Genomic DNA, 13,905 nt, shown 5'->3' with positions numbered 1-13,905 from the left:
TCCCCCTTCACCTCCTGTCTGCCGTTACTATGGCTGCACTTGTCCTGCACTGAAAAGCTGTTCCAGGAGGAGAGTCTGAAACACCGGCTCAACAAATGACACCAAGACTGAAGAAGCTGCTTAAGAACTTTACATTTAAATTCAATTTCTCCAGTTGAAGGAGGGGCAAACCAAGTGTCTTAGTTGGCATTAAAAATACAAACAACCCGTGAATCAAGCGCTTAAGAGGAGGACGGAACTCATTTGAATCAGACCTTTTAAAAGTGAATCAGAGCAAGTGGATAATCCTGCAACCTTGTCTAAGGCAGGTGTTGTCCACATCACTCCACACGTGGCACTGTGTATCATCTTACTCAATAATTTCATTTTAATTACACTTCTCTGAATCCTAGCTTCTTTTCCAACTCCAAACAGAATTCTCCTGATTATTTTTTTTAGTTAATAAATGTTATTCAACATATTCAACAATTTATTGTTAGGTAATTTTTCTTTGTTTGTGGTACTGACAACAGTCCCCTCAAACACGGACACTTCCTGGAACTAAAAAAACAATTAAAACTCATAACAAAATAATTACCTGAAAAAAAAAATTTGTTTCTTATTCTTCATTAAGACGTTGCTTATTTCGCTGACACAAAGACGCAGCTGGAGTCGAGAAATAAAATTGACTCTTAACATATAAACGGTGCAGTAATTAGCACCATCTAGCGGTCACATTTCAGATTTTCAGCGTTTGTTTGTTTTTGTTTTTTTATATGTTAAATATAATAATAGTACGTACAGACGACATACTCTGACAAATCATTAGTACTTTTTACTGAATGATGAGATACTCGATGAAGTATAAGGAAGTCAATATATTACATTTTGCCAGTAGAAAAAACGTAAAAATGAACTTAAACCACACACTATGTGCTGCTGAAGTTTAAACAGGACTTCCTGATTAACTGCTGCTTAATTTGGTAGAAACTTTAATTATATTAATCAAATTTGCTGAACCATTAAAAATAATAGATTTAAGGAAACAAGATGACCGTAAATACAGTTGTATTGTGGGGAGGCTGTAGATCAGTATTACACCTGGAGGGTTGTGGGTTTAATTCCAGACTTAGTGGGTTATATGCCTCCCACATGTGGTCAGCATGACCTGTAGTGTGAAGTATGTTGAGCGGACTTCAGGACTAGAAGAGCGATATGTAAATACAGAAAAGATTTGTGTGAAAAAAAGGAATTTAAATGGCAGAGACTCTGGGTTTTGTCAAGGAAATAAACTCTGGAACTACGGAGCCCCCAAAGGCACGTGGGAAAATAAATAAAAGTTTCCTGATGAACACGTGAAAGTTTCAGGTGAGCACAGGTTACTTACTTACAGGTGAACACCAGAAACGTTTTTTTCCTCTACAGTATTATGAGGCTCGGGGGGTGGAGGTTGGGGGGGACCCCATAAACTCGCCCCTCAGGTACATAATAAAGCTATTTTTAGTGGTGTGACCACGGTGTTATTAAATGAAAATGCCAGGCCCCACTATTTGATCATTACCTGCTCTCCATCTCATTAATACACACTCAACGCCCTTTAACAGAACAGCTTAATATATGATGCAGTGGACACGTCATTAATGCAAAATTAAGTATGACCAATTATTCCCCTTAAGTAATTCAAAGGCTTACTAAATCCAGTCTTTTAATCCAAGTGGAGCCTCGGGTTTAACTGCGGGACAGGCATCGCGAGATTGTTCTCTCTATGATTTATAGGATTAAAAAACAAAACCGCTGAAACAAATGAGAGCACGGAGAAGTGAGCACTTTGTCTTCTGGGGCTGACAAATCATCGTGACTGTGTGTAAATTATTCAAAAAGACCCGGGCCCCACTGGAAACCTGAGCATAATTAAATTGCAATAAAATAACATTAGTGCGGACAGGCTGTTAAGAGGTGATGTTATTGGCTGCTGCTGTGGTCACGGTTCAACTGATGAGTTTGACTGTCACGTTTCCACCACTGGAGTGTGAGGGACGACACGGGCTCTGGAGGGATGACTGTAAACACTGACATTTCCACGTGTAAACGGAGAACAGTGATCAGTAAAGCTCGTGTTACCTTCACGACCCGAAGCTTTAAATACAAGGTTTAGAACTTGTGCAACACGCAGGTACACAAATAGGAAAAAATTACTACTAAGACACGTGCGCCATCTAGTGTCCAGATAGCGAACCGTGCTCACTTAATAACAGACGATTTTAAAATATTATTTATTTCATAGTCTGCTCACAAAAAAACATACAAAACACAGCTGTACAGTGTAGTGTTGAAAGTGCAGTATTGAAGTACACAAAAACAGGTGACTCGTGTTACGAAGTGAAGATTTTCCCTGTTGGCAGGTTTACATTACCACTGTACAACCATTGCTCTGACAGTCGCAGTTGTAATAGGGTAAAAGGATCCAGCAGCCTCACTCAACTCAGCCGTTTATCATCTTCTCCTCGGTGGTTTTCCTACAACTTTGACACAAATGGTGCAATGTGATCTTGGTCCAGGCCCTCACTGGTAAATTATTGATCGCGATGAAACATGAATGAGTCAATACCTTTTGAAAGTAATGTAACTGTTGTGGCTCATTTGCCACTTGCACATAATTGAAAGCTGTACATCTGAAAGTGCGTCATGTCAGGTACATGAACGGAGCCGGCTATCAGATGTCAGCCATTTCTGGTGAGAGGAGATGGGTGTTGTTGTGTTTATTTAGCTGTTCTCCTTGTTTGGGAAAGATGATAATTAAAAGTTCCACGCAAAAGCCACCATATTAGAAAAGTCAACAATACCTTAAAGTATTGTTGCCGTATAAGTAAATAATTGCTTTGAAATCAATCCATTTAAATCTTTTTTTATCTAAATGTTAAAATTGTCACGCATTACTTCAGACCAAAAATATTTCAAAATGAGAATTCTAAAAGTGAACGTGTTCAATAAATATTTGGACATTTCTGTTTAGCTTTAAGGTTTATTACTGACGCTCATCTTTAAATTCTATAATATCGGTAATTTCCTTACGTCACAATCCTCAGTAATAAATCCGAATTTTATTTTATCATTACGTTTTAAAAAAATACTATCACTTGTTAAGCTTTCACAGCTATAAATAATCAGCAATTTAATAACCTGGAGTGATTTTTATGTTGTTTTTTTTAATTATTATTTCGTTTTGGGGAAAAGGAAACCCATTGTTGTGAGAACACTTGTTAGCGGAGAGATGGTTGGTCGGACGATTTTGGCCGGTGCACAGTGAACTCTGAACCCTCGTTGTTCTTTATTGTTTTGATTTCGTGTATTTCCTCTCTCTACCACTTGTTGCCAGTTTGTCGAAGGGAACTTAGCCATACACGGACAGTGGTCCTAAAATGTTGTTTTTTATGTTTTATTCAACGTGAAAAACGATGGGAAAGCGAGTCCTTGAGCCAGACAGACCTGCTGCTGCTGACGAAGATGTTTTTTCCTACGTAAGCTAACTTTAGCCGCGCGGCTAACGCAGCGACTCAGCTTTGGTCACAACATGACGACGAAGAGAAGCCACTGATTTCTACTTATTGAATAGTGAATCTTATAGTATTAGGCAGTCATTGCGCGAGGGCGTCGTTATTTTCTTAGATTATCTGCTAACAGGTAAGTGTACAACTTTGAAATCTAATGTTTACTATGACTTTTAGGTTTGGTGTCTTGCGTACAATGTGAGTCTTGCGTTTTACCGACTACTTAACAAACAAACAGGCTGTTGTTTAAGTGCAATGCGTGAAACCTTTTTACTTCATGGCAGTGATGTTATGTCTTAAATCGTAAACCTATACTACTTTTATTGCCTGTATTGTTTTAATTGTTTTTCGGTGAGTTCTTTTTAAGGTTGTTGACGAACTTCAGTAAACAATTCTTTAAATGTTGTTTTCTACTTGACCAGTATTCTGTTTCGCATTGATATTGAGCTCTTTTGAGGAACTTTCCTGCGCCTTTTTTTTTTTTTAAAGCAGAATTTGATGATTTCCTCCTTCCAGGGTTGGCCATCACGTTTATTCAATGGGCGAGGAAAAGCCGGACACGCTGGACTTTGTGAAGGACTTCCAGGAGTATCTGAGCCAGCAGACTCAGCATGTAAACATGATTTCAGGTTCTGTCAGTGGTGTCAAAGAGGCAGATGAGTTGCCAGCAGGTAAAAGTGACATACAGTAAATTACATGAAAAATTATTTTAATGTCAAATACATTTTTCTTGGTCCATTTTCTTGCACTTAACTTGTAATTTTAGCATTTATTCTAAACAGATTTGTGATGACACATAAAAGACAATGTATCATACGAATACTCACTCTAGAATAAACATAATTGTAAGATTTTTTTTATAGTATCTCAGTTTTGCTTTTATTGCTGTTTGTTCTCAGACTGCAGTCAGAATGGACTGGATCACCCCTCAGTGGACATGTCACTGGACGACAGCTCAGGGATCCTGGTGGATGGTTTTGAGAGGACCTATGACGGCAAGCTAAAGTGTCGCTACTGCAACTATGCCACCAGAGGCACAGCGCGACTTATCGAGCACATCAGAATTCACACAGGTAAGCAGAGAGAGTTGATATTTCCTTCCCATTTGTTTGTCAAAAAATGCATCACTTTGGTTTTCCTTTATTAACACAGGAGAGAAGCCACACAGGTGCCACCTCTGCCCATTTGCCTCAGCCTATGAACGCCACCTGGAGGCACACATGCGATCACACACAGGTGAGAAGCCTTACAAATGTGAGCTGTGCTCCTTCCGCTGCAGTGATCGCAGCAACTTGTCACACCATCGCCGCAGACGCCACAAACTGTTGCCCATGAAGGGCGCTCGCTCACTTTCCCACAAGAAGATGCTGAGTGTTTTACAGAAGAAGGCCAGCTCGTTGGGATACGGCCGCCGCCTTCTCATCAACTTCAGTCCACCTTCCATGGTGGTGCACAAGCCTGACAACGTAAATGACTTCTCACATGAGCTACCACACCTGCGCCAGGAGGGCTATGATAATCAGACTGGGGCTGTCGAGGATCCTCTGTCCACCAATCAAAATCACCATCATCATGACGTGGTGATGGAAAACCCCTTGAACCAGCTGTCCACACTGGCAGGCCAGTTGGCCAGCCTCCCGTCAGAGTCCCAGGCCCAGACACAGCCTCCGATGTCCCCAGGAGGAGAATCAGTGGTGGATGAAAAGCCCTTTCTCATCCAGCAGCCTCACCCAGCCACGGCTCCTGTAGCAGTCACTGCCAGCATGACTCATGCCTCCTCCTCCTCTCCAGTCACCCCAGAGCCACGGGCGCCTCCCCACAGCAACTGCAGCCCTGGAGGAGGACCCTGTAGCGAACACAGTGGGCGCACGAGCACACCAAGCGTCTCCAACAGTCGCCCCAGTACACCAGCCCAAGGCCTGTCTGCTCCACCACAGGATCTGCACACTCTGCATCACTGCCAGCATTGTGACATCTTCTTCCCAGACAACATTCTGTACACCATCCACATGGGCTGCCATGGCTACGAGAATCCATTCCAGTGCAACATCTGTGGCCACAAGTGTAAAAGCAGGTATGACTTTGCCTGCCACTTTGCCAGGGGGCAGCACAAGTGATGGTGTGAAGAGAGAAGACGGTGTATGGACAGCTTTGTTTTTGTAGAGTTGATCCCATAATAACCTTTATTATATTTGTCTTCATGGCCTTGATGTAGCCTAGCCTTGACAGTTTTACCAACTTGGAAAACGTCAGCATTCAGTTCCGTTGTGAACACCTTTCCCTTTAGAGCGTATTTAAAAAAGAAAAGGTTGACGATTTGCTAGTGGTCATGTTGACAGCCATATTCACCCCAAATAAAACTACAGCTTGAATAATAAGCTGTAGTTTGTATAATACCATGTTTAAAAAATGCATTTCAGTTCTGAATACAATTCAGTGCAAACTATAAAGCTACAAAACTTGTTTTTTCAATAAAGTCAGTGCAAACTATAAAGCTACAAAACTTCTTGTTTTTTCAATAAAGGTTTTTTTTGTCAGCAGAAAATAAGAAACTTGCCTCAAACTAGAAAACACTAGATTTGTTTTGCAATAGCAGTGAGAGCAGCAGTCTCAAACTCAACTTTCACAGTCTTTACAAACTTAGTGTTAAGGTGCTGACTGACAGACCGGTCTCATCAGGTTTTATATGAGGCTGGAAGACTTTCTCACACACTCGAAAATATTTTGCAACGTTCTGTTCCCATCACACTCCTCCAGATCTGTGTCTCTGCTCCACACACTAACACAATTGTGGGCCCAGTAGCCTTGTGTGTAAATTCAGACAAACCAAATCCTTACTTGAATGTAATGAGTGGAGACTTTGACTTTAGTAAAAACCAGAAACACAATAGGGTGAATATGACTGTCATCCAAACAAGTTGTCAAACCTCCATTGCCTCCAACTGAATATTCCTTCAGGCAGGAGTCAAACTGTCGCTCCGGTTTGATTGTTACTCACCTTTGTTAAGAACATTTAAATTCCTTAGGTGCGTTAACACTATACGTATTTGTTTGTAGTGCCTATCAAAGTCTCTTCTTATGCAGGACCACTGCAAAAGTTTCAGGCCGGTGTAAAGAAAAAACTGTGAAGAATGAATTCACACAAAAGGTTAATAAATTAAAAAAAAATCAAATGTGAAGTGTATGAACAGAAGGGACATTTTAATAACATTAATATTTTGTGTTGATTCGTTGTCCTAAAACAGCTACAGTATTTTATGAAAAGCAAAGCCGTAGCACACATGAGCCACAGTGCTGCTATATGTGTTCTTACATATATGTGCCTATATATTTATATAGGTGTATATAAATATATACACATACATATATGTATCCACACACTTACACATACATATATGTGTACATATATGTATGTATGCATGTATATATATATATGAATATATATATATGCACATATACACATCCATATATATGTATACATTTTCATTTGAACATGATTAATTGTGGTTAATAATTCTTTATTAGGAAAATATATGGCTTGACTTTTCCATTCTCAACATGCAGATGTCTGCTGTCTGCTCTATACATACACTTGATCTCTGGAACAGAGTACTGGCTGCATTTTGTAAAATGTGAAGAACTAACTGAACTATCTCCAGCCCTTCTTCCTTTTCCTTTTATTTGAAACGCAGTATTGAAATCACAGTTGGGTTTAAAAAAAAAAACCCAACACATTCACTGTACAGTTTTTTTTCCTCACACAGGTCTGAGACTTTAGCACAGTACTGTTCCCCCAGGTAAAGAGGACTGTTATTTCATTATTACAAAGTTCTCTTCTTAGTGTAATATATAAACCAAGAACTTTAGGGAAAAAAAGTTTGGCTATTAAAGAGTTTCACAGTTGTGGCCAAGCTTCATGACAGACTGCTGCTAAAAAAATCCTCAGAATCAGTGCCAACTGTAAGTGGCATCTAAAACAAAGACTTTGCCAAATTTTGTGTCTGTGATTTATGATCAGAAGGGTTAGTTGTTGCCTAAGAGTTTTTTTGGTTTTTTTTGTATGAATCTTTTTTCATTACGGTTCCATCATTTGACAGCGTACAAAGTCACTTTATTACCAGTATCTTTGTAACCAAGGCCTCTAGAGTCTCATATTTTCAGCCTTTGCCACACGGTGCTGGGGTCTCCACATTTCAATCTCCATTAATCATCGGACCCCAGGACTTTTCCCAATATTTGAGTATTGTATCAAGTGCTTGGATCGATGTTCAGTGTCAAGAACGCCACAAAAAAAAGCAAAATGGTGTTGCAGTAACGCTGCTACTTTAGCGAGATTGTTCTTTTTCTCTGGTACTGTTTTGTCTGTTGATGAGCACCAGACGGTACCTGCTGTTTTCAGGACCACCACTCTGTTACCATGGTCACCAGTAATGAGTTATGTGGTTACGACCGCTGTGTGTTCTCTCACTGTGTTGTTCGTAGGTTAGTAGGTTAACGCTGAATGTGGAAGTCATTTATCTTAATGTGACATCGAGCAACTAATTTATAAGTAAAGTGTTTTTTATCAGAGCTGTCTTGTTTGTTTGTTTGTTTTCCCTCAAATTTAACTATTCTATAATTATTTATATATTACTGTAAAATCTGCTCATTAAGATCTGTAAAAATATTATTGTTTGTATTAAACATTTGAAATGATGTAAAAAAAAACAAACACTGTTGAACACTATGTTGAATTAACCAAAAAAAAAAAACAAACACTGTTGAATACTATGTTGAATTAACTTACAAGATTGTTATTCTGTATTTCTGAAATGCTTTTTAAATGTTATTTCTGTTAGAAAAAAAAATCCACACATTTGTTCTGCATTACCAAGGTGGCATGGAAAGAAGTTCTCCAAAACGGATTGTCTTTTAAAGATGCTTTTAATTAGTTAAAGAGATTGTAATCAGGTGATCATGTCAGGTTATGATGATTAGATGATGATTGTGAGAGTTGAATTCACTGATTCCAGTGATGAACAAAGTGGATCAAACTGTTTCCTGTGGTTGATCCTTTACCTCCTTTTCCTCCTTTTCCTCGGTTTCTGGTAAGAAATAGTAAAAATTGATTGTAATTGTGATATGTTCTTAAGATTGTAAAATTACAACCAACTGTTTACCTAATCGAATCTGAAAAAAACCCAACTAACTCTGCTTCTCACCTTTGAGCTTGATTGGACCCAGGACCACAGTGTGGCTTTTGTCGCCTGGACTCAGACTCCTCTTCTTACGTCTCATGCAGCCCTTTCTGCAGCGGGAGTTGCTGTCGTTGGTGTAGCAAATCACCACCTTGCACTGGAGGTACACGGATTCTGAGGCCCGCAAGAACTGGAAGGCCTTAAATCTGAATCGTACATAGTAACTGCTGGTGCTCCAGACCTGAAAGGTGCTGTCCATATTACACCTAAAGGTAACATGAAGGTCATTGTCAACACTGATGCATTAGTACATAAAGCAGATGGAGGTCATTGATGCTCCTCAGTTTAGAAACACTCTATACTCGAATAATCTGTGGTAAATTATTGGGTCAGTTATTTCCACTCAAACTCAATCAAACGAAAAGTCAAATTAAACCGACTTATTTTTAAAATATTTTTTCTTTTCTTTGCAGGCAGGCGCTGTAGTCCACCTGGTTGGAGAAACGCAGCACCAAAGCATCTAAAAGGTATCACAACTACAGTTTCTAGAATTCTGTGCTGAATAATATGGTGTAATATGTACACTTATTTTAAATATTTGCTAAAAAAAAGCCATAGTCATACCACAGGGAGACAATGCAAACCCTGGAGCCACCATTTGTAGATCCAAGTTATACAGTAAAACCACATTTACTTATAGTATGTGCACACCCAACACTTGTAAACATGTACATGCTCACACACACACACCAATCTTACCCATTGCGGACCAGGTAGTAAGGTCTGTAACTGAAATCATCTGGTGATGGAGAGGCCACACAGGTGTCGAGGAAGAGAACAAAGTCTGACTCGGCCCTATCCAGTCTGACTTCAGTATTTAAGTATTGGTTAAGAGACACCATGTATGGAAACTCAGTCACCTGGTGATGGAGAAGCGAAGCATTAGCATCGTACTGCGTCGCTGTGTTTAAACTGCACTGATTCAGCCAAACTCACCGGGTAGTAGAAGTTGTTGGAGTCGTAGAAACGCATGGTGGTGTTGAACCTGCCGGAGCCGATCAGGCTGCTGTTGTAGTCGCTCTTCACGACATACATGATCTGAGACAACGACTCCTGCTCCATCAGACAGGCCACGTTCAGCTTGAAGTGGGACAGGCGTGTGACCTCTCCCGAGATGGAGGAGTTGTAGGCACGGACATTGTTGGAGTACATAGCTTTACCGTTGTGAAACTTGAAGAGAGTGGAGAGGAAGACAAAACTTAATTTCCCAAAGGGAACTCTAGAGGGATAAATGAAGTTGTATATCCATGACAACCTCATTTGGTCAGTCAGTTATGCCGCATAAATATAGCAGTGTAAAAATGTACCTTGCGAACGTTTCCACAAGAGTTGAGGGAGTAGCGGAAGATCACTTGGCGACTGGTAATGTGGGGTCTGCAGGTGTTGTCGTCCAGGTACAGACTGGAGGCATTATAGCCAATGGAGTTGAGGTAGGATCTCTCAATCACAATCTCCATGCCATAGGAGGAGCAGTTTACTCGGCCTGAAAGATTCCATCAACACAGTAACCACTTAAATGATCTAAACCACAAAATACATCTCTTCATCCCTGTTCATCCCATTTCATGGTGTTAAAACTAGGGATGTCCGATATTAACTTTTTGCCAATATCCAAACACTTTCCGATTCCACTATAGGCCTGGTAATATTTATTTATTTATCTCTACAAACCACTGTATGAGTATGAGATACATTTAAAGCTGCAATGCTGCCATCTAGTGACTTTCACTTTACTTACAGAAGTTTATCCCTAAAACTATTTTTAGGGCACTCTTTATTTGGCGAAATCCAGGCATTGTGTTGTCGGGTTTTCATTATCGGAGGAAAAACTGATGATGATTCTTACAGATATTACATAATATGCTAACATCGGTCAGCCGATATTATCAGACATCCCTAGTTTAAACTATAGTCCAGTGCCAAACTGTGATATTCCAGACATTCCACTCTACCTGACCGTGGTGACACAGAACTAGAAAACTGTGCTGTGAACCCTCGGCCCACCACTGAACCATCAGTCCTGAAAAGCACTGTCATGTAGTTGGAAGAAGAGGAGAAGGTCGACAGGCTGTTGTTGCAAACTTTCCCCAGGTATCGTGAATTTGTAGATGGTCCATCGTAAACCTCGATGTAGTCACAGCTGCAGCAGTTTTCTATTCTGTTAAACACAGGTCAAGTTTACACACAGACTTAAAACTTAGACTTCCATCAAAGTTGGTTCACTTCCACAAACAATAAAGTAAATGTAAGTGTTTAAGGCCATTTCTGTCCTTTCAGTTTTGTTTTGTAGGAATACAAACGTATTTAGCATGACGATCACTAATGTGTATTCATACAGTGATGCATATATAAAAAAAACATTCCGCTTCTGTAATCAATCCATGTGAATTTCACTTATGCACTAATTAATCCTTATGATTTCAGGTGGATGCCTGCTGATTTTCACTCACTCCAGGAATGTGAACTCCAGGAAGATCTGTTGGTCGTGTGATGTCCTGAGGACCGTGCTACAGTAAGTGTTGCTGTCGTAGTAGTTGGGATGGTTTGGGCTGGTGAAGATGCCGGAGCCGTACAGTGTCTTTCCGCAGGTGTTTGCTTAAGGTGGAGACAGGTGTTAGCTGCAGTGAGCGTTAGCTTGTTTTTGTTTGTTGCACTTTGTTTATTTTATTTTTTCAATTTTATGTTTTTGCCAGAACTATCAAATAATTGTATTGCTATTAGTCAAATGGGTAGCTTAATTATGTGACTATTATACTATATATTAATCACCATTAATAATAATAATAACCGCTTAAAAATAGTTTTCAGTCATTTTTATTATTATTATTTATGTTGTGGCTTGTAGAACTGACAAGAGTTGTTTGTCTGTGCAAATGCCGCCATATGAATCGAGCAACTGTGTATTTAGCGTAGCGTTGAGGGGACTGACTGGTGGAATTATTGGATATATACAGTGCAGTGCACGTCATTTTCATTCATGTCTTAAAACATTCATGTCTTAAAACATTCATTATTTATTTCAATCACAAACGCAATTAATTTTTTACGCAATTAATGCATTGATAGCCCTTGTTTTTACAGTAATGAACTGAAGAACTTACCGGAGCTAGTGGTTGACCAGTACGGGGTTGTTGATTGCCTACAATATGCTGTAATGGGGGGAAAAAAACATTAACATGCTGTTCCATCAGCATGTGAAATAATCATGTATATTTTATCTCTTCTTACACTGAACTGTTGATTATTCTCATCTATTTTAAACTAAATTAAAACATGTTTTTTAACAAAGCAGCAGCAGAATTTAAGAGTTTGTTAGCTGTTGTTCTCACAGTAGTAGTCGTGGCAGCAGTTGTGACGGTATTCACAGGAGCTGGAACAGGAGCACAATGAAAACTCCCTGCCACACTGGTAACGACACGATATGTATTCTAGAAGGTGCAAAAAGAAAGCGTAAAGCGATGTCATTCAGTAGGAGCTCTGCACACACAGGGTGGATTTTTACTTCCAGAATAATCTGTTCAGTCTGATGACAATACGTGCAGAGTAAGAGCAACACACAGAGACGTATTAAATTGGAATGCAGACCACAATCTAATAGTTACTTTTTTAACATTAGGAAACGCAACGAGGGGGGTTCAGGTACCATCAGAAATGTGAAAATTTGACAATTAAGGCACTAATACAGACCAGGGCTGTTTTGACAGGATTAATAAAGTGCTGTGATGCTTAATCCTGGGGATATTTTGACCAAAAACTGATTTAATAAACAACTAAAAACTTTAAGTTTTCTCAGTTTGAGACCCTTAAAATAGCCTGCGACATAGATTCCAGTGCACTTGTATTCTGAACTTTACAGTAGATGTTTTTTTATTAAGGTTAAAATTGAAACATAGGCTTCTATTTTGGGTTCATATATTTGTACATCTAGTGCCGCAACAGAAATGAACCTCACGGCACAGCACTGGATATGAATCATTATTAAATAGAATCATCGTCTGATCGACCGTGTGACTTTTGGTGATTTTTAGTGTTTTCACTTTCATGATATGAGACAAAAATATGACTGGCAAAGAGTGCTGATGCACTTGACTTCATAAAGGCTGGGGTTTGATATTTAACAGAAAATAATGAAAATACAACCTTCTGATGTGGGTTGCGTTGGTGCTATTGTTGTTCTGTTGCACAGTCAGTTGGCAGCTGACTGGCGCTGCTCACGCTCTCCGCTGACTGAGGGGGGGCAGCAGAGAGGGGGAGCTGCTCGGGTGATTCCTCCAGGATCTCATGGAATCCCACGTAGTCAACAGCCAGAATACTCTGGATAATAGTTTCCAAATCCAAATCAAGATCCATGGTTGGTCCCGATTTTTCCAGCCTGAAAAAAACTCTTCAGCTTTGTAGTACTCTCCCAGTGCAACGGTTAACTGATGAACGGGAGTCCCTCGGCATGTTGGGGTTGGTTGTTGTTATCCCTGGCGTTGTTGATATGTCGCACATCCCTGTACAAAAATGAATTACCAATTAAAACAGCCATTAGTTGGACAATGAAACTAAAGTCGCTGTCAAGTGAGGCCAAGACAGACTTACTGTGGTAGTCATGGCAACAGTTTCCATAGTATATACAGGAGCTGGAGCAGGAACAGTCACTGAAGGTATAGCCACAGTTGTATCGACAGCTACTCCAAGATCCTGTAAAGGATACAATGAAGTGTTTAGTGATGATTCAGGTGATACAGAGAAACAATCAGTTACTTTTACTGGACTTTTTCATATAAATAGGATTTCTGACATATTTAGATTTGACTTTGATATGTATTTAGGAAAAAACATACCTGTCCATGTAAAGAATATTTGCTTTCATTTTATTTTTAACATACATTTATTGAATTTTTAGGTTTTTAAGACCAATGACTTTTCAGGTTTTTAAGACCAATGACTTAGCATTTAACCATTTAGCTTTATATAAGCTTCACAGTTATTTTTGACAGATTATAAAATTACAACCTGTTGATGTGGCTGGTCTGGTTGTTGTTGATGAGCCGCACATCCCTGTACAAAAAATGAATTACAAATTAAAACAACCATTAGTTGGACAGTGAAACTACTTAAAGTCTTTGTCAAGTGAGGCCAAGACAGACTTACTG

At 39.5% G+C, this 13,905-nt stretch overlaps 2 protein-coding genes and 1 long non-coding RNA gene across 3 annotated transcripts in view; 2 read left to right on the top strand and 1 right to left on the bottom strand.

The window, feature by feature from the left end:
• The first annotated feature begins 3,249 nt into the window (after window positions 1-3,249).
• On the top strand, window positions 3,250-8,096 carry ikzf5 (IKAROS family zinc finger 5). Its single transcript, XM_008321536.3, has 5 exons — window positions 3,250-3,660; window positions 4,044-4,198; window positions 4,427-4,600; window positions 4,680-6,003; window positions 6,052-8,096. The coding sequence occupies exons 2-4, from the start codon at window positions 4,066-4,068 to the stop codon at window positions 5,642-5,644; spliced, it is 1,272 nt and encodes a 423-aa protein (XP_008319758.1). The 5' UTR covers window positions 3,250-3,660; window positions 4,044-4,065; the 3' UTR covers window positions 5,645-6,003; window positions 6,052-8,096.
• Window positions 8,097-8,434: 338 nt separating this feature from the next.
• Window positions 8,435-13,905, bottom strand: part of LOC103387040 (deleted in malignant brain tumors 1 protein-like) — an 8,437-nt gene continuing 2,966 nt past the window's right edge. Inside the window, exons 3-12 of the mRNA XM_008321535.1 lie at window positions 12,905-12,949; window positions 12,094-12,192; window positions 11,866-11,913; window positions 11,215-11,359; window positions 10,717-10,922; window positions 10,072-10,247; window positions 9,701-9,934; window positions 9,464-9,624; window positions 8,729-8,970; window positions 8,435-8,611 (exon numbers count right to left, since the gene is read on the bottom strand). Of these exons, the coding sequence (XP_008319757.1) occupies window positions 8,556-8,611; window positions 8,729-8,970; window positions 9,464-9,624; window positions 9,701-9,934; window positions 10,072-10,247; window positions 10,717-10,922; window positions 11,215-11,359; window positions 11,866-11,913; window positions 12,094-12,192; window positions 12,905-12,949 (1,412 nt within the window). The 3' untranslated portion in view covers window positions 8,435-8,555. The remainder of the gene's footprint in view (window positions 8,612-8,728; window positions 8,971-9,463; window positions 9,625-9,700; window positions 9,935-10,071; window positions 10,248-10,716; window positions 10,923-11,214; window positions 11,360-11,865; window positions 11,914-12,093; window positions 12,193-12,904; window positions 12,950-13,905) is intronic.
• Window positions 8,835-11,325, top strand: LOC112487829 (uncharacterized). The gene is made up of 3 exons (XR_003051300.1): window positions 8,835-8,976; window positions 9,178-9,231; window positions 11,189-11,325. It is a non-coding gene; the product is annotated as an uncharacterized LOC112487829 (long non-coding RNA).

This window comes from Cynoglossus semilaevis, chromosome 12 (assembly GCF_000523025.1).
Source record: "Cynoglossus semilaevis isolate Cse_v1.0 chromosome 12, Cse_v1.0, whole genome shotgun sequence".
NCBI classification, from domain to species: domain Eukaryota; kingdom Metazoa; phylum Chordata; class Actinopteri; order Pleuronectiformes; family Cynoglossidae; genus Cynoglossus; species Cynoglossus semilaevis.
The sequence above is the reverse complement of the archived record's forward strand: the minus strand, read 5'-3'. Positions and strand labels throughout refer to the sequence as shown.

Bases quoted from the DNA above. Each gene is read 5' to 3' on its own strand.
- ikzf5 (XM_008321536.3), top strand. From the start codon at position 4,066: ATGGGCGAGGAAAAGCCGGACACGCTGGACTTTGTGAAGGACTTCCAG. The intron at 4,199-4,426 runs GTAAAAGTGACA...GTTTGTTCTCAG, and splicing joins GGCAGATGAGTTGCCAGCAG to ACTGCAGTCAGAATGGACTG. The intron at 4,601-4,679 runs GTAAGCAGAGAG...TTATTAACACAG, and splicing joins GCACATCAGAATTCACACAG to GAGAGAAGCCACACAGGTGC.